The sequence below is a fragment of the Oculina patagonica genome, chromosome 5, assembly GCF_052425735.1.
Source record: "Oculina patagonica isolate OP01 chromosome 5, crgOcupat, whole genome shotgun sequence".
NCBI classification, from domain to species: Eukaryota; Metazoa; Cnidaria; class Anthozoa; order Scleractinia; family Oculinidae; genus Oculina; species Oculina patagonica.
Genome location: NC_135762.1, coordinates 24725752 through 24749664, shown reverse-complemented (window position 1 = coordinate 24749664; position 23913 = coordinate 24725752). Strand labels below are relative to the sequence as shown.

Below are 23913 nucleotides of genomic sequence, written 5' to 3'. Positions count from 1 at the left end.
GTACTAATATTAGAAACTGGCCGCTTAAAAGGGGTTCCACTGTATTTATGTAAAAAATGTCAGTATAGCGAGTCTGTAAAGCAAATTTTTCACTCGCTGTAATTAGCTTCGCCGATGCTTTCACGGTTCTGAGAACAATCTCCCTCATTTTATCCCTCTGGCTATATTGCATGCGTAGCTTGCTCTACAATTAATCCACCGTTGCGTACACTTTTTGTTACATAATTCGTGTAAATATATGTTTACCTATATATTCCTCCAAGTGCACCTTTTCTCAGAAACGCCGACAGATTTCTCGAAAAAAAAAAAACAATCTTCTTGACAATCTTCCTGATGGTGGCAGCTTGGCTTTGCCAATGAGGAAAATCCCCTATCATTACGACATGTCAATTAACTGGCGCAAAGGCTGGAGCAAAGAGTTTCCAAATATGGTACTTTAAGCAAAAACGTGCATTGTCGTCAGTATCAATAAAATGATCAACACAATAATCTATGGATGGACAAGTTAATTTATCTAAGGCCTTTCTTTAACCAACAATCTATTCCTCTTCTGGAATTTTTCCCTAGAAATGGACTAAATTTGCTAAAAGAACCCCCTCTTGCGGGTTGGAGAAAAAAAAAACTGCCAGCGCGAGATTATCCCTATCCTGAGAAAGACAAACAACAAACCGTTTGGTCCACACAGGGGCTTTAACGCCCAGCCTGAGTGTGTGACTTCATGCGTAAGTTTCCTTTTAGAAGTTCAGGTCAAGAGAATTGCGCTTAAACCATTAAATGTAACAGGTCAGCTATTGTTAATTTTACTCGAAAACGTTGGATAAGTTCTTGTGTTGTGCTTTTTATCAAGAAGTGTTTGCCTTAAGGGGGTTTCACTGTTTACTGTAAATGTGTTAACTTTGCAAAGAAAATTAAATCTATTTGGCGTAGTTAGCTTTGCCGATACTTTCGCGATTCTGAGAACTCTCCCTTGCGCTATATTGCATGTGTAGCTTGATGAAGTACACAATTCCACAGTGGCGTTCACTTTTTGCCACATAATTCGTGTGTATATATATTTCCTCCAAGGACATCTTTTCTCAGAAAGGGCAACAGATTTCTCGAAAATGCATTCTCTTCCTGATGATGGCAGCTTGGTTTTGCTAATTGGGGGAATCCCCGATCATGACGACATGGCAACTGGCGCAAACGCTGGAGTGAAGAGTAGATTACGGATGTGCAATGCAGAATTCGTGGTTTGCATATGTCTGCAATGATAATAACCTACATAACATCATGTCTCCACAAAATGACAGTAATTTACAGATGGACAAGTCAGGAGCCTTCGTTTACCAACGGCCTATTCGTCTTTTAGAATTGTCCTTATTCAAAAAAATGTTCATTTTTTTTTTACAAATTTGCTAAAGGAAAGCCTCTGCGGAATAGAGAAAAAAAAATTGCTGCCATCTCGAGATAAGAATGAAATTAGCTCTTGCTGCGCTGAAAGCAAATCCGAAAATAATGTCACCAAAATGCATAATATATTCGTTTCGAAAACTAGTTGATTCCATGCAGTCGATCGATGTTGCGTGACAAAAAAAGAAGGGAATTTTCCGGATTGATGCAGAAAACATTTTTTGCTAATGTGGAGTAGCTGCAACAAAAATGCCTTCTCACGCAAGTAGCAGTATTATTTTTCAATTGTTGTTTAATTTGCACCAGTTATCCCAAAATAACTTTTATACCAACTATTATTTCTTGGTGTTAAGAAAATTATTGATCTCAACAAAAAATTTGTTACGTAAGTGAAATCTTCAGAAGGTCCTTACAAAGAGACTTAAAGACTGTTATTAAAGACAAACAACAAAGTCAGAAGTAATATCACAAACAAATTCCCTGGTTTTTAATAGTTTTCCGAGTTAGACTCTAGAAGTTTTCAAAAGCTTTTTATTCTTTTATTCTCGCCTGACAAAAGGAGGAGCGGAATTTTCTGGATTGTTTGGGAGAGGGGTAGGAAGGGATGCTACAGAGAAAGTGTCTTCACTTCCAGTCAAAAATACACCAGGTATTTAAAAACATGAGTGACTTTATTTGCTTTTTCTCTTAATTTTTGTTTAATTTGCACCAGTTATGCTTTTTACTATTGATAACTGCACTTCGTACATCGCGCTAATTTCTTATGTTTCCGCGAAATTTAACAAATAAAAAAGCACACACACAGAAACAAATATCTTAGCGAATCTTTATCGCTTGCAAACTTGGTTACGGAAATATTCCGATGCGATTCCTATTTAATGTTTTCAGCTCAGTTCTCGAACATAGTCTCCTAATTTCTGTTAACTATGTCAACTAGTGATAGCTTATTTATGTAGCAACTGGCTGCATTACCGTGTATTCTAGAATCATTTCAAAAAAATTAACATGTTCGAAAGTCACTCTTATACTCTCTCCTTGCACGAGCCGCTTCAGTAGCCCTGCAGCAGCCGTCGCTTTTCCTAACAGCGAATGTAGCATCTCCACTTGTAACAAACGTACCAAGCCCAGCCATGCGTCCAATGATACGTGTAGCAATAATAATAATATTTGTAGCAGTACGTATAGCAAGGCCAACGCTTGCCACCTGCAAGATAAGTAAGTAAATAAGTGAGTGAGTAAGTAAGTAATTAAGTAAATTAGTTACACGACAACCCGTACATAAGACGTATGCCCTACTAACCCCATTAATTTGGAGAATTTGTTCGATTAAGGTTGGGTTAGGGGCGGTTTAAGCGCTGAAATATTAAAGACATTCTTATACCGAAAGACAAAAACTTATTTAAATGTCACCCCCCCCCCCCCCCCCTCTCTCTCTCCCTTTCATTATTAGTGAAAATTTTCGCGATCACTTGCAAACTAAAATTCGGCTGACAATCTAAGATTTGGTGTCTTTAAGCAACCACTAAATATATGGTCCTTTTGAATCTTAAAAAACACATTGATCACATTAACTAATGAGGTGTATTAAACACTTACGCGTGGAAGTTGTCTCCTTGACGCGATAAATGGGCAGCTTGGCACACAGAGAAGCCATTTCATCACTCAGGTCCGAGCGGTCAGTGAGTTCCGAAATAACTTCGTATTTACTGTTCGTCGCATTTTTAACAGTTGTCGATGGTGGGTTTTTCTGTCAGGAAAAGAAGTCAGTTACATACATCGGCGTTTTTTTTACACAAATACATGCAGCCAAGAATCTAAAGAGAGCTGGTGAAGGGATAGTAGACATGTGTACCCTTAGACTTTTCCTTGCAAGAATTTATCAGAAAGATGATTCAGGCAGTAAACGTTTTTCCCGTTTTCCCGATTTCTAATGTGGAACTAATTTAAAACCTAATGTCCAGAATTCTAAGTTTAAAATATAACATAAAAATTCAATTCCGGCATATTCTCATGTATTACGGTGGGAATGTTAATATGGAAATGAAAAAAAAAATCTATTAACTTGTTTTACCTGGTCAAGTAACTTGACGAGGTCATCAGGTTTGGGCATATCTTCAGTGGATTCACTCAGGAAACAGGCTTTTGCTGCAGAAAGTCGCTGCATGGTCAAGTTCTAAAACAAACGAAAAATGTACACTGCTGAGCAAGATATCATATATATGTCTTACACTCATGCACGTTAAGGGAAAAAATAAACAAAACTAAGTAGTGTAAATTGAGAGAAGCATACAGATATGGGTCGGTGAGTAAATAAGCGAGTAACCAAGAAAATTTTGAATTGTTACAAGTAAGTGGTACAATTGCAAGTAAGTGAAATGCAACCACACCGCTTTTTCGCTTGATGATAAAATTTTACCTTTTTGAAGTCATAAACAACATCGACTTCTCCCGAGTTCCCGGAATCTGTCTTTGGAATGCGATATTTCTCTGTTTGTTTCTCAGTGTCGACTTCAAGTTCTTCGTCAACCTCTTTATCTCCATCCTTTACCTTCAACTTGTACTTGGTCACCTGCAAAGTCAAAGAGATATCAGTTAGTATTAAATTGCACATTACTGGGCAAAGTTTATTGAATTTTTGCCTTCTCTCACATTGAAAACAATTTTCTACTCCTTTTCCACACCAAATATCACCTCCAAAATTTAACGACATGAGAATTATAAAAAAGATTCCCTTTAGAATATTGCTTGCAACTCTTTCTGTTTTGGAAGTCACTACCACACATGAAATGACTGGCGTATTACCTTAAAACCGGTTTAAGTATAAAACAAAATGACTTTAAATTGTACCTTTTTTTCTTCTTCACATTTGCAAACTTTCGCTGCAGATGTGGCAGCAACTAGGATGACCAAACACAGAAGGAACACCTTGAACTCCTGGTGATGGAAAAAATACAGCATATGTTAAAGGTTTATCGCTTGTGCTGAAATGCAAGCCAACGTCGCTCTTGTTGCTACATTATTCAGAAGCTACATGTCTCCTCGGTGCTAACGCCCAGCAATTTCTAAAAGTTGTCAAATAACACTTACCATTTTTCTCTTCCAACAGGAAAGCGGCAGTTCTTCGTTCTTCTTGTGGCAAAGGACGTGTTATACCTTTCTCCACTGAGAATGGATTCAAATCGACAAGGGAGCCCTTTTTTATACCATCTGAAGGCTGTCGAATGTTATCTCATTCCAAACTTGATATCACGGATTCACAGATTATGTTACTTTACACCTGAATTTGGGCCAATTTTCTTATTGTTTCTGCTGTATTATCGTAACTTTTTTGACCTCGTAGTAGTTATTCCTTCACTGCGCATATTCAACAACTACAAGTCCGTGCAGTATTCCATTCCAGTTCCCGGACTCACCCTACCCCGCTCCGGCAGATATTTGTAACTGAGGAAATATAAAAATTCGCTCTGGACCTGAGATAATTGTTTGTGACTGTAAAATTTTCTGAGGTTTTAAAGTAAAAAGACTTCCAAAGTGCCTAACAAAAGTCGCTACAGTGCCTCGATTTTCGATGTATCTTTTTACATGAAAATATTTTTTCCTGCAGCACGCCACATTTTGATGTATTTGTGTTAAAATCACCAAACGCGTCTTTAAAGGTGCAGTATCACGAGAAAACTTCTGCGTTTTTGTATACACTATGCTAGAACTGTGATGGTTCACTCACTGACCAACAAAAGGCTTTTTGAACAACAAAAGAAAGACATGAATTCATCATTCATTCGCCAAGAGTGATCAAACCGTAATTTGTTTTTTAGGTGTGATTCCCTTCGACGTAACACTTTAAAACTCGAAAACGTCGGTCCGGAAATTTTTTCGAAAACGTCGGCTCGGCGTTTTCATGTTTAAGACAACTTCTTTGCTACCGGTCCATAGCCACAAAAAAGGAGAATTCATTTTAGCAAAGCTGGCAATTTAACCATTAGTGCCGGAATTCCAATTGATACCAACACCTTTAGTGATATTTTTTCAAGTAGCAATAAATTTTGGTATAAACAAGACTGTCCCTCTAAGCTCGCTAGAACCCACTGAGAATCTTCCTCCACTGAAATTTGAAGAAATGGAAACAAATCTACCAGCGAACCATTTTATACCAAAGTCTTTCGAATGTTTCCTCATTCTTAATTTGATATTACGGATGTACATGGTACAGTTTGTTGCACCTAAATTTGGACTGATTTGTATTGTTTTAGCTCTACTTCTCTGATATTTATGACCTTGTATTAGCACTTCCTTCCCTGCATATACTCAGCCCCCTCTTAGTCTACTTTCGGACTCACTTTACCCCACCCTACATAGGTTCTGAAAGCAGGACCATTAGAAGCCAGAGCCCGATTCTTATTGCACGCACCAGGGACCCCTTTTCGTCATGGAAACGAAGACGCTTTGAGCTCAAGTAACTAATCCCTAATTAGTTTCACACATTCCTTTGCGCACCAAGAGTGTGTACACTAATCCAATCTGTCAGATCATCTGTCAGCGTTGTCCATTTCACCAAAGATCAGTTTTCGCGGCAGATATGAATTTGGAAACCACGAACATGATCAATTTACTTTATTTTCGTCCGCGACAATGTGTCGATACTAAGAATCTCCGCCATGTTATTTCGTATTTTTTCGCCATTGCTTTTCGTAAAAACGAAATGGTACACCTTGAGCGATCGTTTGTGCTGCAAAGAACCAAGAAAATTCGAGAAAATAGTGTGTTTACCCTGTTCACCGACGAAATTCGGCGATTAAAGTACGAAGATCTACGCGACTAAAATGGCGGGCATGTACCAGAGTGGTTCGGCAGACGAAGCTGGAGAGGTCCGGAGAATATTATGTGGGGACGTCTTTCGCAGTGCTAGCCGGACATTCCGCTCGAAGAAATATTTCTGAAGTCGAATATTTTCGATCGAATGGATTTTTATCACTGATTAAAATGCGCCATAAACAGATAAATATGCGAGTCGACGTCTTGGACCACAAATCAAGTTCCGAAGACCGAACTGTTGACGCGGAAGACCAGGATTCCCCAAAATCGTGTCCATTTATCGAAGAGGAGGAAACATCTTCGGTACAAACAAAAAATTGAATGAAAGTTGTTGCCCGTCAAGCACAAGAAGCCCGCCAAGAACAAACAGCGCGCCAAAATGCTCGACACTAACCACTGGAAGCCCGCCACAACTTAACAACGTCCCAGGCCATTCTACTGCTTCTTCCTTTCAAGATCACCTCGAAGTCGGACTTATCAATTTCAGATTTTGCAAATGCAAGTTGTGCCCCAGCGACGAAGAAGAGGAGAATATGACTGAAAGTGGAAACTATCTTGAGCCGATGTCGAGAATTTATGCAAAGGTCGTGGGGAGCCATCGGGCGACTTGATTACCCTTTCTATTACAGTGGATGAAAGAAAACATACTGTGAAGTTTAAAGGTAAATTAATACTCAAGGTTTGTTAGAATCCATCGATAGGAAAAAATGTGACCAAAGTGTTATTAGGAATTAAAGGGTTTCCTCTCCCTAGTATTATAAGTATTATAAAAAGTATTAGAAAAAAGGACTTAAAAATCGTTTAAAACTGTTCGAAGTATTATTAGGAATTTAGGGGTTCCTCTCCCTCTGAAGTTTTCAGGCGGCGCGCCCAAGCTTCTTTGGTGACGAAATCCACTTATTTTAATGTTTAAAGTATTCTAAAAAAGGACTTAAAAATCGTTTAAAACATCTGAAATTGTTTGAAGTATTATTAGGAATTTAGGGGTTTCCTCTCCCTCTGAAGTTTTCAGGCGGCGCGCCCAAGCTTCTTTGGTGACGAAATCCACTTATTTTAATGTTTAAAGTATTCTAAAAAAAGGACTTAAAAATTGTTTAAAACATCTGAAATTGTTTGAAGTATTATTAGGAATTTAGGGGTTTCCTCTCCCTCTGAAGTTTTCAGGCGGCGCGCCCAAGCTTCTTTGGTGACGAAATCCACTTATTTTAATGTTTAAAGTATTCTAAAAAAGGACTTAAAAATCGTTTAAAACATCTGAAATTGTTTGAAGTATTATTAGGAATTTAGGGGTTTCCTCTCCCTCTGAAGTTTTCAGGCGGCGCGCCCAAGCTTCTTTGGTGACGAAATCCACTTATTTTAATGTTTAAAGTATTCTAAAAAAGGACTTAAAAATCGTTTAAAACATCTGAAATTGTTTGAAGTATTATTAGGAATTTAGGGGTTTCCTCTCCCTCTGAAGTTTTCAGGCGGCGCGCCCAAGCTTCTTTGGTGACGAAATCCACTTATTTTAATGTTTAAAGTATTCTAAAAAAGGACTTAAAAATCGTTTAAAACATCTGAAATTGTTTGAAGTATTTTTTAGGAATTTAGGGGTTTCCTCTCCCTCTAAAGTTTTCAGGCGGCGCGCCCAAGCTTCTTTGGTGACGAAATCCACTTATTTTAATGTTTAAAGTATTCTAAAAAAGGACTTAAACATCGTTTAAAACATCTGAAATTGTTTGAAGTATTTTTTAGGAATTTAGGGGTTTCCTCTCCCTCTGAAGTTTTCAGGCGGCGCGCCCAAGCTTCTTTGGTGACGAAATCCACTTATTTTAATGTTTAAAGTATTCTAAAAAAGGACTTAAAAATCGTTTAAAACATCTGAAATTGTTTGAAGTATTTTTTTAGGAATTTAGGGGTTTCCTCTCCCTCTGAAGTTTTCAGGCGGCGCGCCCAAGCTTCTTTGGTGACGAAATCCACTTATTTTAATGTTTAAATAATTCTAAAAAAGGACTTAAAAATCGTTTGAAACATCTGAAATTGTTTGAAGTATTATTAGGAATTTAGGGGTTTCCTCTCCCTCTGAAGTTTTCAGGCGCCGCGCCCAAGCTTCTTTGGTGACGAAATCCACTTATTTTAATGTTTAAAGTATTCTAAAAAGGTTTTCCAAAACTCGTAACTAACAGTAGTAATAACCTGAAGCTTAAACGTTTATTTTTACTATTACCTTTTAATGAGTTAATTTAAATGACGGCCTTTTTTATCAAGAATCTTATTGCCGGTTTTCCATGGTTCCTTTTTAGGGAAAAGATCAGGCTACTAAGTCCATTCAATTTCTTGAGTGTTCAAAGTGTTTTTTCCTCGACCGATTTCCAATAATGCCTTGTAATCAGCTCTCTTAACAGGTTGAACTTTGACGCTTTAGTAGCTACGATTTGTGGAAGCTTCAAGGTCATCCACTGGGTCCTGACTCTCCACACCTTCAACTTCTTCTCTACCATTTAAGAGTAATGACTGCTTCAACCTCAATAGGCCATCAGAAAAGGTAGCGATGTTGAAAATCCGATAAGAGAGGTTATGATCTTTGCCCTTCTTTAATTGACTTCGGAAAAGTGATAAAATGAAAAAGCTTCCCCCGACATCGCGCATGAGGTACATAGCGGGAAAGGCAGACCCATCAAGTGACGTTTATCTGATACCTGTGGAGCACTGATATCACGAGCATTAGAAGTTGGAAGGTTTGACATCCTTGCCATCAAGAACATTGCTAAAAACTACCTTGCGACCAATCCAAAAACGTCCGAAGCTGACCGAAGACTTGCAAAAGACCATTGAACTGATGAAGCCCTTGTATTAATTTTTAAATCGGCTTTGTGGTTTTCTCCGCCAAATTCTCTCGGCCATTTTATTTTTCCGTCGGCAAATCGATCGGAAGCGCAAAATAGAAAATATCACGATTCGCGCATAAAATGAATTTCAGAGACCGTGTATATGCAAATCGACTAAAAGCCCGTTTACACAGTGCGACTGATTTGTCCGCTCGATTTGTCCCAGATTTGATTAGAAAATAAGACTGCAGTTAAAAAAGGGCCGAGTTTTCAAAAATCTTTGCAGTGTCACAGATTTTAGAAATCAAGCCGATTTTCATTCCATTTAAATAGGAAAAGATAATCGAACCAACGAATCGCAGCGAATTGCTTCAAAAAGCAAATCATTCCGACAAATCGTAGCGTATAATACGTAGCTATTCTTTCACTCGCTGTTATAGTTATTATGATTTAACAGGATATTTTCTTGAGGTTGAAAGAAAAGTAATTAAAACTTAAAGTGCTGACAGCTACAAGACATGTTTCAAGCTCTCTTGGTAAATATATCGTCTTCGCTCGAAACAATAGATTCACACCAAGCGTGTTGCTAATCCCCCACAAATATTTCTGGAACTCGGCCGTTCAACGGCGCCTTATGCAATAAGAAGCAACCTCTGGCTTGTTATGACCGCCAATTTGTCCGTGACCTCAAGACCCTGAATCAGCACTTCCTTAAGCAATCACCCTATTGCGCATATGCTGAAACTGTTCTGTGGTTTACCACTTGAGCGACGCTGATCTCCATTTGATTTTTAGCAACTAAATTAATATCATTAGTTGTAAACAGCTACAGCATATGCGCAGTACTATTATTGCTGAAGGAAGTGCAAGTCTTGGGGTCATGTTTGATGATTTGAACACAAATACAAGCGACAAACACCCCATGATCTTGTTTCTGCTTTTAAATACAGGGTGTCCGCTTACACATTAAACTTCACTGAAGTGTTTTTGTTTGATTGTTTTATTTAAATTTAAAAATTCTTCAAACTATTATATTAGTGACATCAGATCAAAAAGTAGGGTTTATCAATGTTAAGGAAAAAAATGCATGCAAATAAAACCAAGTAAGACATGGTACAGTCACAAACATGGTACAGTCACAAACAGGTCATCTTATAAAGAAATTAAATCAGTCCTCTGTTAAAATATAATTTACAGTGAATAAGAAAACTCCTCTTAATACAGGTTTAACTGCACATCGAAACGTCACGCGCTGCTAGAAAAATATTGCGAGTCATGTAAAAAGACAGATCAGAAGGTGTAGCCTTTACCGCGATTTGTTCGTCCAACATCGCTAACTTGCGCTAATTGTGCGAAATATTTGGCAGTCTATCCCTAAAATTACCGTAAATATTTGTCTTTAAAAGCTGTAATCTTAGAACGAGTTTTTTTGGGTGAATGCGTCGTCCTTTAAAGGATCTGAAATGAGCGTCACCCGCGAGCTTCGCGCCTCCCGTCAATTCGTGCAACGCGCGTCGATAACTATATAGATGGCTTAGCCAATTTGTAATGGCGTGAAGTAAAACGTGTGTTTAGAGGGTTATAACTTTACCCCCTAAAATATGTACCTACTAGCGTATAACATGGTCCACCTTATAGCGTGAATGTCCAACGTTATGTTATTAAAAAAAATATTATTAAAAAAAAAACTAATAAATAATGCGCAAAAGAAATTAGTAACGTCTTCAAAATGTTGTGTGAAAGTGAAAGGGTGAATGTGTCGGACATTGTTCGTGTTAGCATTACAAAATCATATTTCTGAAACTCGCAAAAGAGCAAGTATTTTGTTCAGCCGGCGTGAATGACCTTTTAGTATATTTTACTTTGTTTTGAGGTTTTCAGGGCAGCAGCATCGGTGTCTTGTATGCAAATACAATCTACGTCTTGTTTAAAAACTAGAAGTCTCTTTCTTCCGGGTATAAAATATCTAAGTACTTGAGCAAAAATTTCTAAACATTCAGGAAAGAACCTCTTAAAGTGCTGGGGGCATCCATAGGCCAATTTCTGTCGTGAAACGCGTTGTCCTAAAAAAGATCTGAAAAGAGCGCTAAAACCAGCTAGGTTTGTGCCTACCACTAATTTGCGCAACGACCGTCGATATCTAGAGAACATTAATATTGCTTGATGGCATGTCGCGGTGCAGAATATATGTCTCTACCTCCTACATGCAACTACTAGCGTTTAACATGGCCCACAATAGAACTTTGGATGGACGTTTTCTAAAATGCTAAAACTAAACATGGCCCACAATAAAACTTTGGATGGACGTTTTCTAAAATGCTAAAACTAATCAAATTGTGTTAGAAATTAGCGCGGTCTTCAATGTGTTGTCTTGCGTAAAGGGTAAAGGGGATTTTGAAACGCGCGTAAAACGAAGCACGTATTTTGTTCCGCCGGCCTTGTTGACCTTTTAGTATATTTTGTTCTGTTTTGAGGTTTTGAGCATCAGTATTCTGTAAGCAAATAGAATTTACGTCTTGTTTAAAACGCAGAACTCTCCTGGCTAATATCTAAGTACTTGAGTAAATTTTCCACACATTTGGGAAAGAGCCCCTTGGCGAAGAGCGAATACCGCCTAGGCCCATTTTATTCCACCCTGGAATATTTTTAAAGCTTGGACGAATTTAAACGCCATTTGGTACATTTTACAACACCATGAGACATGATTTCATACCAATTTAAAGCTCAAAAATCTAAAGGAAGTTTTAACGAGTCATAGACGGGGTTTACCTCGGTGTAAAAACCTGAGACATTTTTCTTTGTTTTGGAGCCCGTAGACGTATCGCCACAGATAGCGCAATATCTTAACGGGAGAGAACAAGGGCTACATCGGCCAGCCCAACCATCCTAATTTAATTTCGGCTTTTTCTTCCTTATCTGATGTTCTTTGGAAACCATTTGCTGTTGTCAATAAAGATAACTGTTACATGAAACAACCTGTGTTGTTGCGATTGCGCAGTAATGCCATCGCTGAAGGGAGTTCACGGTGAATGAGAAACGTGCACGGTATTTTAAAGCGTTTTAGGTTAAGTTAAGCGAGTTTATTAAATTAAGCCGTTATTCCAGGAAAACCGCACGGAAGTCTAATTTAGACAGTGCCAGAGGTCTAGCTTAAACAACATATGCAATGAGCTATACTGTACTGATTTAAAAGTAAAATTCGTCTAGAAATAAAGATTAATACGTCCTTTTTATTTTTTTCTTGTAGCCTCAGAAACATTGTGGCTTAATTAGGCCCTTTTTTCTTCCACCTTTGCCCCTTTCGCGATTAACATGACTCTATTTATACGCCAATTTAACTTACGAGCAGAAAAATGTTAAGTTCCTGATCCAATTTGTCATGCTAGCGTGAAAATGTTTAAACGTTAGGTTACGGAAACATCCCATTTACCGTTTACTTAACAAATTGTCCTAATTCGTTTACAAATTCTTTTTCATTTGAATACGTTTTAGCATTCCGAAAACGCCACGCTCGACATTCAAGCTCTATGGAGTGCGTTGGTAGGTCGGCACATATAAAGGGGCCCCTTCCAATTACAAACTAACTGAGCCATCCATGTTTAATACAAAACTGCAAACTAGCTAGCCTCTATTTTTTCCCTATTTATCAATTAGCGTTTTATGAATTAGGAAGAAACGCCAACCTCGTCGAATTTTCATGCCCACCAGATCGTCTTAGGGGGCGTTTCACTTAACGAGCTAGCTTGCGCTTAAATTACGACATATTTTGCTTAGGTAGTTAAAACGACCTGAAACCGTTTTGATTTCGGCCGATTAATTTTACAATCTGTCGTAAACAATTAAAGCATATGCGCAATACGGCGATTGCTGAAGGAAGTGCAGATTATAGATTTTAAGGTCACGGACAAACTGGTTCTGTCGCCCGTTTTCAGAATCTAAGTGGAGTGGGCTAGAGTTAGTAGGGAACTGGTCTTATATAGTAATGAACAGTAAAGGAAGTGCTTATACGAGGTCATAAATATTACAAAAGTAGAGTTGAAGCAATGAAATTCAGTGCAAAAAATAATATCAAATTAAAAATGAGGAAGCAGTCGACGGCCTTCCGTTGGTATAAAAAAGGTTCGCTCGTAGATTTGTCTTCATTTTTCCATTTTCGGTGGAGGAAGATTCTCAGTGGATTCTAGCGGGCTTAAGGTTACGTTGGTGAATTTTAAACAAATACATCAACATGTGGCTTTGCTGCTCAGTAGAAAAAACTACTTTGTGTGCAGGCCCTGGTTGTTCAAAGGGTGGAAAACGCTATCCACCGGTTAAATCGCTGTCCACTGCATGGATAGCGTAGTTTTGTTTTGCTAACACTTACTTACTGGATGACGTTTTATTCGGTGGATAGCGTTATTCACCCGTTGAACAAGTGAGACCAGATGGATAGACACATCAAGGCCTGTATCAGTATTTGTACACGTCTTTTTCATTTCAAACCTCAGCCAAGTTTTACTGTTTATTAACATTCATCTCAGGTCCAGCCAGACAAATTGTCATTTTTCATCGGTCTCAACCTATGCAGAGTGGGGTAGGATGAGTCCGAGATAGGCATGCATGGACTACTGTACGGACGTGAAGTTGCTGCATATGCACAGTGAAAGAATTACACCGAGAATAAAGTCTCATTGATTTCGTTATTAAAGAAGGTGTGAGTAGACCCGTCAGAGACGTGCAGTGTTGGAAAGGTCACATAAATATTAAGTTACACTAATTTACAGCAATGCAGAATTTTCCCGTGCAACGCGCGTCGATATGTGGGGAGAAAACTAGGGTCTACATGTTTTGCAATGTACATTAGCTAAAATATCTATGTCACCTGGTCACATGGATGGATCTGTTAATTTGCACTGGTGTGAAAAGTTTTAAGTGTACAACCCATTCATGTATGTTTCGTTGATGGGTTTTAGGGCAAAAGAATTAAATTCGGTTTAAACTATCGATACTTTATGTAGCAAGTCAGCTATTGTAAACTTCACCCGAAAACTTTGGCGTGTTCCTGTGATGTGCTTTATATATATATATATATATATATATATATATATATATATATATATATATATATATATATATATATATATATATATATAAAAAATAATATATATATATATATATATATATAAAAAACTGGCCGCTTTATTTATAGAGGATGGCAGCTTAACAGCAGTTCCACTGTATTTGTGTCAAGTTGTAGTATAGGGGTTGTAAAGCATATTTTGCACTCGCCGTAATTAGCTTCGCCGATGCTTTAGTGGTTCAGAGAACACCCTTGCCACGCAATAACCACACTGGCGTATACGTTTTACTACATAATTGATGTAAATATGTGCGCATCTTTTCTCAGAAACGCCAACAGATTTCTCGGAAATGCATTCTCTTCCTGATGGCGGCAGCTAGGCTTTGCTAATAGGGGAAATCCCCAAACATTACGACATGGAAACTCGCGCAAAGACTGAGGCGAGGAGTTTCCAAATATGGTACTTTAAGCAAAAACGTGCGTTACATCAGTCTGAACAAAACATGATGACCGTAATCCATGGATGGACAAGTCAAGGGCTTTCTTTTGCCAACTATCTATTACCCTTTTGGAATTGTAATTTTGGAATTGTAAATTTGCTCAAGAAAAGCCTCAAGGTATTAGAGCAATGGCGCTTAAACAATCGATGGTACATGTAGCAGGTCAGCTATTATTAATTTTGGATTTGTTTTTGTGGTGTGCTTTTATCAAGAACTGACCGCTTAAACCATTGACAGTAGTACATGAAGCAGGTCAGCTATTGTTAACTTTGCCGAACTTTCGATGTGTTCTTGTGATGTACTAATATTAGAAACTGGCCGCTTAAAAGGGGTTCCACTGTATTTATGTAAAAAATGTCAGTATAGCGAGTCTGTAAAGCAAATTTTTCACTCGCTGTAATTAGCTTCGCCGATGCTTTCACGGTTCTGAGAACAATCTCCCTCATTTTATCCCTCTGGCTATATTGCATGCGTAGCTTGCTCTACAATTAATCCACCGTTGCGTACACTTTTTGTTACATAATTCGTGTAAATATATGTTTACCTATATATTCCTCTAAGTGCACCTTTTCTCAGAAACGCCGACAGATTTCTCGAAAAAAAAAAACAATCTTCTTGACAATCTTCCTGATGGTGGCAGCTGGGCTTTGCCAATGAGGAAAATCCCCTATCATTACGACATGTCAATTAACTGGCGCAAAGGCTGGAGCAAAGAGTTTCCAAATATGGTACTTTAAGCAAAAACGTGCATTGTCGTCAGTATCAATAAAATGATCAACACAATAATCTATGGATGGACAAGTTAATTTATCTAAGGCCTTTCTTTAACCAACAATCTATTCCTCTTCTGGAATTTTTCCCTAGACATGGACTAAATTTGCTAAAAGAACCCCCTCTTGCGGGTTGGAGAAAAAAAAAACTGCCAGCGCGAGATTATCCCTATCCTGAGAAAGACAAACAACAAACCGTTTGGTCCACACAGGGGCTTTAACGCCCAGCCTGAGTGTGTGACTTCATGCGTAAGTTTCCTTTTAGAAGTTCAGGTCAAGAGAATTGCGCTTAAACCATTAAATGTAACAGGTCAGCTATTGTTAATTTTACTCGAAAACGTTGGATAAGTTCTTGTGTTGTGCTTTTTATCAAGAAGTGTTTGCCTTAAGGGGGTTTCACTGTTTACTGTAAATGTGTTAACTTTGCAAAGAAAATTAAATCTATTTGGCGTAGTTAGCTTTGCCGATACTTTCGCGATTCTGAGAACTCTCCCTTGCGCTATATTGCATGTGTAGCTTGATGAAGTACACAATTCCACAGTGGCGTTCACTTTTTGCCACATAATTCGTGTGTATATATATTTCCTCCAAGGACATCTTTTCTCAGAAAGGGCAACAGATTTCTCGAAAATGCATTCTCTTCCTGATGATGGCAGCTTGGTTTTGCTAATTGGGGGAATCCCCGATCATGACGACATGGCAACTGGCGCAAACGCTGGAGTGAAGAGTAGATTACGGATGTGCAATGCAGAATTCGTGGTTTGCATATGTCTGCAATGATAATAACCTACATAACATCATGTCTTCACAAAATGACATTAATTTACGGATGGACAAGTCAGGAGCCTTCGTTTACCAACGGCCTATTCGTCTTTTAGAATTGTCCTTATTCAAAAAAATGTTCATTTTTTTTTTTACAAATTTGCTAAAGGAAAGCCTCTGCGGAATAGAGAAAAAAAAATTGCTGCCATCTCGAGATAAGAATGAAATTAGCTCTTGCTGCGCTGAAAGCAAATCCGAAAATAATGTCACCAAAATGCATAATATATTCGTTTCGAAAACTAGTTGATTCCATGCAGTCGATCGATGTTGCGTGACAAAAAAAGAAGGGAATTTTCCGGATTGATGCAGAAAACATTTTTTGCTAATGTGGAGTAGCTGCAACAAAAATGCCTTCTCACGCAAGTAGCAGTATTATTTTTCAATTGTTGTTTAATTTGCACCAGTTATCCCAAAATAACTTTTATACCAACTATTATTTCTTGGTGTTAAGAAAATTATTGATCTCAACAAAAAATTTGTTACGTAAGTGAAATCTTCGGAAGGTCCTTACAAAGAGACTTAAAGACTGTTATTAAAGACAAACAACAAAGTCAGAAGTAATATCACAAACAAATTCCCTGGTTTTTAATAGTTTTCCGAGTTAGACTCTAGAAGTTTTCAAAAGCTTTTTATTCTTTTATTCTCGCCTGACAAAAGGAGGAGCGGAATTTTCTGGATTGTTTGGGAGAGGGGTAGAAAGGGATGCTACAGAGAAACTGTCTTCACTTCCAGTCAAAAAAGACACCAGGTATTTAAAAACATGAGTGACTTTATTTGCTTTTTCTCTTAATTGTTGTTTAATTTTCACCAGTTATGCTTTTTACTATTGATAACTGCACTTCGTACATCGCGCTAATTTCTTATGTTTCCGCGAAATTTAACAAATAAAAAAAAGCACACGCACAGAAAAAAATATCTTAGCGAATCTTTATCGCTTACAAACTTCGGCTATGGTTACGAAGATATTCCGATGCGATTCCTATTTTATGTTTTTAGCTCAGTTCTCGAACATAGTTTCCTAATTTCTTTCAACTATGTCAACTAGTGAAAGCTTAGTTATGTAGCATATGGCTGCGCTACCGTGCATTCTAGAATCATTTCGAAAAAATCAACATGTTCGAAAGTCACTCTTATACTCTCTTCTTCCACGAGCCGTTTCAGTAGCCCTGCAGCAGCCGTCGCTTTTCCTAACAGCGAATGTAGCATCTCCATTTGTAGCAAACGTACCAAGCATAGCCATGCGTCCAATGATACGTGTAGCAATAATAATAATATTTGTAGCAGTACGTATAGCAAGGCCAACGCTTGCCACCTGCAAGATAAGTAGGTAAATAAGTGAGTGAGTAAGTAAGTAATTAAGTAAGTTATTTACTCGACAACCCGTACATAAGATGCATGCCCTACCTACCCCATTAATTTGGAGAATTTGTTCGATTAAGGCTGGGTTAGAGGTGGTTTAAGCGCTGAAATATTAAAGACATTCTTATACCGAAAGACAAAAACTTATTTAAATGTCATCCCCCTCCACCCCTCTCTCTCTCTTTCAATATTAGTGAAAATTTTCGCGATCACTTGCAAACTAAAATTTGGCTGACAATCTAAATATATGGTCCTTTTGAATCTTAAAAAAACACATTGATCACATTAGCTAATGAGGTGTATTAAACACTTACGCGTGGAAGTTGTCTCTTTGACGCGATAAATGGGCAGCTTGGCACACAGAGAAGCCATTTCATCACTCAGGTCCGAGCGGTCAGTGAGTTCCGAAACAACTTCGTATTTACTGTTCGTCGCATTTTTAACAGTTGTCGATGGTGGGTTTTTCTGTATAGAAAAGAAGAAGATCAGTAACATACATCGGCCTTTATTTTACAAAAATACATGCAGCCAAGAAACTAAAGAGAGCTGGTGAAGGGGTAGCAGACATTTGTACCCTTAGACTTTTCCTTGCAAGAATTTATCAAAAAGATGATTCAGGCAGTAAACGTTTTTCCCGTTTCCCCGATTTCTAATGGGGAACTAATTTAAAACCTAATGTCCAGAATTCTAAGTTTAAAATATAACATAAAAATTCAATTCCGGCATATTCTCATGTAATACGGTGGGAATGTAAATATGGAAATGAAAAAAATACATCTATTAACTTGTTTTACCTGGTCAAGTAACTTGACGAGGTCATCAGGTTTGGGCATATCTTCAGTAGATTCACTCAGGAAACAGGCTTTTGCTGCAGAAAGTCGCTGCATGGTCAAGTTCTAAAACAAACGAAAAATATACACTGCTGAGCAAGATATTATGACTTACACTCATGAACGTAAAGGGAAAAAATAAATAAAACTAAGTAGTGTAAATTGAGAGAAGCATACAGATATGGGTTGGTGAGTAAATAAGCGAGCAACTAAGACAACTTTTAATTGGTACAAGTGGTACAAGTAAGTGAAATGCAACCACACCCCCTTTTGCCCTTGACGATAGAATTTTACCTTTTTGAAGTCGTAAACAACATCCACTTCTCCCGAGTTCCCGGAATCTGTCTTTGGAATGCGATATTTCTCTGTTTGTTTCTCAGTGTCGACTTCAACTTCTTCGTCGACCTCTTTATCTCCATCCTTTATCTTCAACTTGTACTTGGTCACCTGCAAAGTCAAAGAAACATCAGTAAGCATTTAATTGCACATTACTGGGCAAAGTTTATTGAATTTTTGCCTTCTCTCACATTGAAAACAAATTTCTACTCCTTTTCCACACCAAATATCAGGTCCGAAATTTAACGACATAAGAGTTCGACAAAAGACCCCTTTAGAATATTGCCTGCAACTCATTTCTGTCTTAGAAGTCACTACAACATATGAAATGACTGACATACACTGATTACTTTAAAACCGGGTTAAAGTATAAAACGACATGACTTTAAATTGTACCTTTTTCTCTTCTTCACATTTACAAACTTTCGCTGCAGATGTGGCAGCAACTAGGATGACCAAACACAGAAGGAACACCTTGAACTCCTGGTGATGGAAAAAATACAGCATATGTTAAAGGCTTATCGCTTGTGCTGACATGCAAGCCAACATCGCTCTTGTTGCTACATTATTCAGAAGGTACATGTCTCCTCGGTGCTAACGCCCAGCAATTTCTAAAAGTTGTCAAATAACACTTACCATTTTTCTCTTCCAACAGCAAAGCAGCAGTTCTTCGTTCTTCTTGTGGCAAAGGACGTGTTATACCTTTCTCCACTGAGAATGGATGCATATCGACAAGGGAGCCCTTTTTTATACCATCTGAAGGCTGTCGAATGTTATCTCATTCACAACTTGATATCACGGATTCACGGATTATGTTACTTTACACCTGAATTTGGGCCAATTTTCTTATTGTTTCTGCTGTATTATCGTAACTTTTTTGACCTCGTTGTAGTAATTCCTTCACTGCGCATATTCAACAACTACAAGTCCGTGCAGTATTCCATTTCAGCTCTCGGACTTACCCTACCCCGCTCCGGCATATATTTGTAACCCAGGAAAAATAAAAATTCGTTCTGAAACTAAAATTATTGTTTGTGACTGTAAACTTTTCTGAGGTTTTAAAGTAAAAAGACTTCCAAAGTGCCTAACAAAAGTCGCTACAGTGCCTCGATTTTCGATGTATTTTTTTACATGAAAATTTTTTTTCCTGCAGCACGCCACATTTTGATGTATTTGTGTTAAAATCACCAAACGCGTCTTTAAAGGTGCAGTATCACGAGAAAACTTCTGCGTTTTTGTATACACTATGCTAGAACTGTGATGGTTCACTCACTGACCAACAAAAGGCTTTTTGAACAACAAAAGAAAGACATGAATTCATCATTCATTCGCCAAGAGTGATCAAACCGTAATTTGTTTTTTAGGTGTGATTCCCTTCGACGTAACACTTTAAAACTCGAAAACGTCGGTCCGGAAATTTTTTTCGAAAACGTCGGTCTGGCGTTTTCATGTCTAAGACCCCTTCTTTGCTACCGGTTCGTAGCCACAAAAGAAGTATTAGTACATTTTAGCAAAGCTGGCAATTTAACCATTAGTGCCGGAATTCCAATTAATACCAACACCTTTAGTGATATTTTTTCAAGTAGCAATAAATTTTGGTATAAACAAGACTGTCCCTCTAGACTCGCTAGAACCCACTGAGAATCTTCCTCCACTGAAATTTGAAGAAATGGAAACAAATCTACCAGCGAACCATTTTATACCAAAGTCTGTCGAATGTTTCCTCGTTCTTAATTTGATATTACGGATGTACATGGTACAGTTTGTTGCACCTAAATTTGGACTGATTTGTATTGTTTTAGCTCTACTTCTCTGGTATGTATGACCTTGTATTAGCACTTCCTTCCCTGCATATACTCAGCCCCCTCTTAGACTACTTTCGAATTCACTCTACCCCACCCTACATAGGTTCTTTAAGCAGGACCACCGCCAATTTGTCCGTGACCTCAAGACCCTGAATCAGCACTTCCTTAAGCAATCACCCCATGAGGACCCGCATAGGACATTTTTCTGTTCGCTGTTGGAAGCCAACTTGCTACAGACGCCATATGTAATTATATAGCAGAATCGCAAAAATGTGTGAATCCTCGCAGTTGGAGGTGAATCTATCTTGAGACATTTCAGCGTAATCACAGCTTGCATTCTATTTGGTTTTTATTTTATTTTTTAACAGAGAAAGATAACAGTTGTACCAGTAAGCGGGATAGCGAATAAAACGGAATACTATCAGTGTACAGTTCTAAAAATCATTTAAAACAATGTTTAAATCTGTTTATCGTTCACTTTGGTTCATTTCACGCAGCGAAGTCACTGCGGCACGGCGTGAAGCCGCGATTGTAAGTTTTTCGCGTTAACGCGTGAAAAATTTAATTTGAGGATTGATTCGTAGTGCTATATAATTGTTCGTTGTCATTTTATTCTTGTTTGCTTCATGACACTATTTTTTTTCTTCAATGCGAGATGCTCGCGTATTTAATTCAGTTTCATTTCTTTGTCCTCTCGTAGTCACACTTTTATTTTGACTGAAAGACTATCACGTAATAACCGCAACAGCTCAAGCGCCCGCTAACGTAAACATTATCTGAAAACACAAATGACATAGCGATAAATCATTTCTATTTATAACGCGTATCAAAAACTGTCCTTCGCTAAGGTGTCCTCCATTATTAAATCAGACACTCTTTTACTTTCGTGAGCGTGTGAAAAACATTCACCCTCGAATAATTACTGTGCGCCAAAAATTACCCAAAGTTATGGAATAAAATAAAAACGCGAAAAACGTAACACGACACACTGAGCCCAAAGGGGCTTTTGATCCTTTATTTGTACTGATGATGTAAAACATTTCTGATTTTTCTAAATGTCTTCGCACGAAACGAAACAAAAAAAGTGCATCTAACAACACAATATAACTATGCACTATAAATTTTCAAACTCGAACTACAAATTATATCCGATTTCACTTAGAGGTTTTGTGAATCTGCATTATAAAATCCCTTAACCCCTTCCCCCTGCCCCTTAAAAAAAACCTCTTAGAGTTGGATAAATCGGGAAAAATTTCATAATCAAAACGTCCTAACTCACAAATCACGGGCGTGCCACTATTTCTGTTCGTTCTTCACTAGAGTTTTGTGAATATGCATTATCAAATTCCCCACTTCGACACCTATTCCCCCTGCCCCGTGAGAAACCCCTTCGTGAAGTTGAATAGAATCGGGAAAAAAATGCAGGAAGTTTCATATTCCATAACGTTCTATAAATAATCACGGCGTGCCACCTAGTGTTTCTGTTGCAGTTCTTCACTTAGAGTTTAGTAGAAAATCATGGCATTATCAAATATCCCCACATTCGGACAACCCTAATTCCCCCTGCCCCGTGAAAACCCCTTCGTGGAGTTGATAAATCGGGAAAAAATGCAGGAAGTTTCATAATCCATAACTTCTATAAATCAAATCACGGGCGTGCCACCTATGTTTCTGTGTTCTTCACTTAGAGTTAGTATATGGCATTACAAATCCATACACCTTCCCCCTCCCCTGATGTCAAATTATTTTAGCTTTCAATTATTCTCCCCCCCAAAAAAATTAATCTTGCGTGCACTAATTTTACTTCTTCTACCTTAAACTAAAACTACTTTTTTTTTTGGCTACATCTCTTTTACGCATCTTCCCCGGTCCACCCTTTCTCCTAACATCGTTTTTACACTTTTTTCCACCCGCCGCTTATATTTATTTACCCCATACTTATCACGTAACGTATAATTTAAATTCTACGCCGCCTAATTCTTTTCTTTCGTTCGGCCCTTCGACTACTTAGGGGAATAATTTATTTTCTAAATTTTGATTATATAAATCTTTCTGTGTTTTTTTGTTTTTTGTTCGTCAATTATTATTATTATTTATTACGTTATTCATATTTAATATTGACTTTGCTGCATAGCGCGGCTAAAAAACAAAAATACGATCTCCCACTCCTTTATTGCCGAATCCTGCAGATTCATAAATTATTTATAGCGAAAGTCTGGCGACATCTCATACTTTCATGTGGTTGTGATGATGTTTTGCACTCTCCTGCGAGCTTTACCGGCTTCACAAGATCTTCAACACGCCTGTTCTTTGCGAATCGGTGCACTGAATGTACCCATGGCCGACACTATCGCAGGTTGCTAAGGCGTGCGGGTCCTCATGTATTGCGCATATGCTGAAACTGTTCTGTGGTTTACCACTAGAGTGACGTTGATCCCATTTGATTTTTAGCAGCTTAATTATATAATTAGTTGTAAACAGCTACAGCATATGCGCAGTACTTTTATTGCTGAAGGAAGTGCAAGTCTTGGGGTCATGTTTGATGATTTGAACACAAATACAAGCGACAAACACCCCATGTTCTTGTTTCTGCTTTTAAATACAGGGTGTCCGCTTACACATTAAACTTCACTGAAGTGTTTTTATTCGATTGTTTTATTTAAATTTAAAAATTATTCAAACTATTACATTTATCATAAAGTAGGGTTTATCAACGTAAGGGAAAATAGTCACAAACATGCCATCTTATAAAGAAATTAAATCAATCCTCCGCTAAAATACTATTTACCGTGAATAAAAGAACTTGGCAACTGTCCGCTTAATATAGCGCGCCTGCTTAATACGGTGTCCTCTTAATACAGGTTTGACTGTACATCGAAATGTCTCGCGCTGCTAGAAAAATATTGCGAGTCATGTAAAAAAACAGATCAGAAGGTGTAGCCTTTACCGCGATTTGTACGTCCAACATCGCTCACTTGCGATAATTGTGGGAAATATTTGGCAGTCTATGCCTAAAATTACCGTAAATATTTGTCGTAAAAGGCTGTAATCTTAGAACGAGTTTTTTGGGTGAATGCGTCGTCCTTTAAAGGATCTGAAAAGAGCGTAACCCGCGAGCTTCGCGCCTCCCACCAATTCGTGCAACGTGCGTCGATAACTATTTAGATGGCTAAGTCAATTTGTAATGGCGTGTGTTAAGAGGGTTATATCTTTACCCCCCAATAAATTCACCTTCTAGCGTATAACATGGTCCACATTATAGCTTGACTGTCCAACGTGACGTTATTTAAAAAAAAAATTATTATAAAAAAAAACTAATTAACAATGCGCAAAAGAAATTAGTACCGTCTTCGAAATGTAGGGTGAAAGTGAAAGGTTGAATGTGTCGGACATTTTTCGTGTTAGCATTACAAAATCATAT

General features: G+C 38.0%; 2 protein-coding genes across 2 annotated transcripts; both read right to left on the bottom strand.

The window, feature by feature from the left end:
• Window positions 1-2044: 2044 nt before the first annotated feature.
• On the bottom strand, window positions 2045-4840 carry LOC144653466 (uncharacterized). The gene is made up of 6 exons (XM_078513459.1): window positions 4480-4840; window positions 4240-4326; window positions 3809-3961; window positions 3464-3565; window positions 2989-3139; window positions 2045-2596 (listed from the first exon to the last, which is right to left on the bottom strand). The coding sequence occupies exons 1-6, from the start codon at window positions 4480-4482 to the stop codon at window positions 2472-2474; spliced, it is 621 nt and encodes a 206-aa protein (XP_078369585.1). The 5' UTR covers window positions 4483-4840; the 3' UTR covers window positions 2045-2471.
• A 12073-nt stretch (window positions 4841-16913) lies between these two features.
• Window positions 16914-19715, bottom strand: LOC144653443 (uncharacterized). Its single transcript, XM_078513431.1, has 6 exons — window positions 19324-19715; window positions 19084-19170; window positions 18646-18798; window positions 18316-18417; window positions 17836-17986; window positions 16914-17474 (listed from the first exon to the last, which is right to left on the bottom strand). Exons 1-6 carry the CDS (start codon window positions 19324-19326, stop codon window positions 17350-17352), a joined length of 621 nt encoding a protein of 206 aa, XP_078369557.1. The 5' UTR covers window positions 19327-19715; the 3' UTR covers window positions 16914-17349.
• Between the last annotated feature and the right edge of the window lie 4198 nt (window positions 19716-23913).

Excerpts from the sequence above, each read along its gene's own strand:
- LOC144653466 (XM_078513459.1), bottom strand. Across the intron at positions 3,566-3,808 it reads TTGTTTATGACTTCAAAAAG|AACTTGACCATGCAGCGACT; the intron begins GTAAAATTTTAT and ends CGTTTGTTTTAG. Across the intron at positions 2,597-2,988 it reads CAAGGAGACAACTTCCACGC|GTGGCAAGCGTTGGCCTTGC; the intron begins GTAAGTGTTTAA and ends CTTATCTTGCAG.
- LOC144653443 (XM_078513431.1), bottom strand. Across the intron at positions 18,799-19,083 it reads AATGTGAAGAAGAGAAAAAG|GTGACCAAGTACAAGTTGAA; the intron begins GTACAATTTAAA and ends TTGACTTTGCAG. Across the intron at positions 17,987-18,315 it reads TCGTCAAGTTACTTGACCAG|AAAAACCCACCATCGACAAC; the intron begins GTAAAACAAGTT and ends TTTTCTATACAG.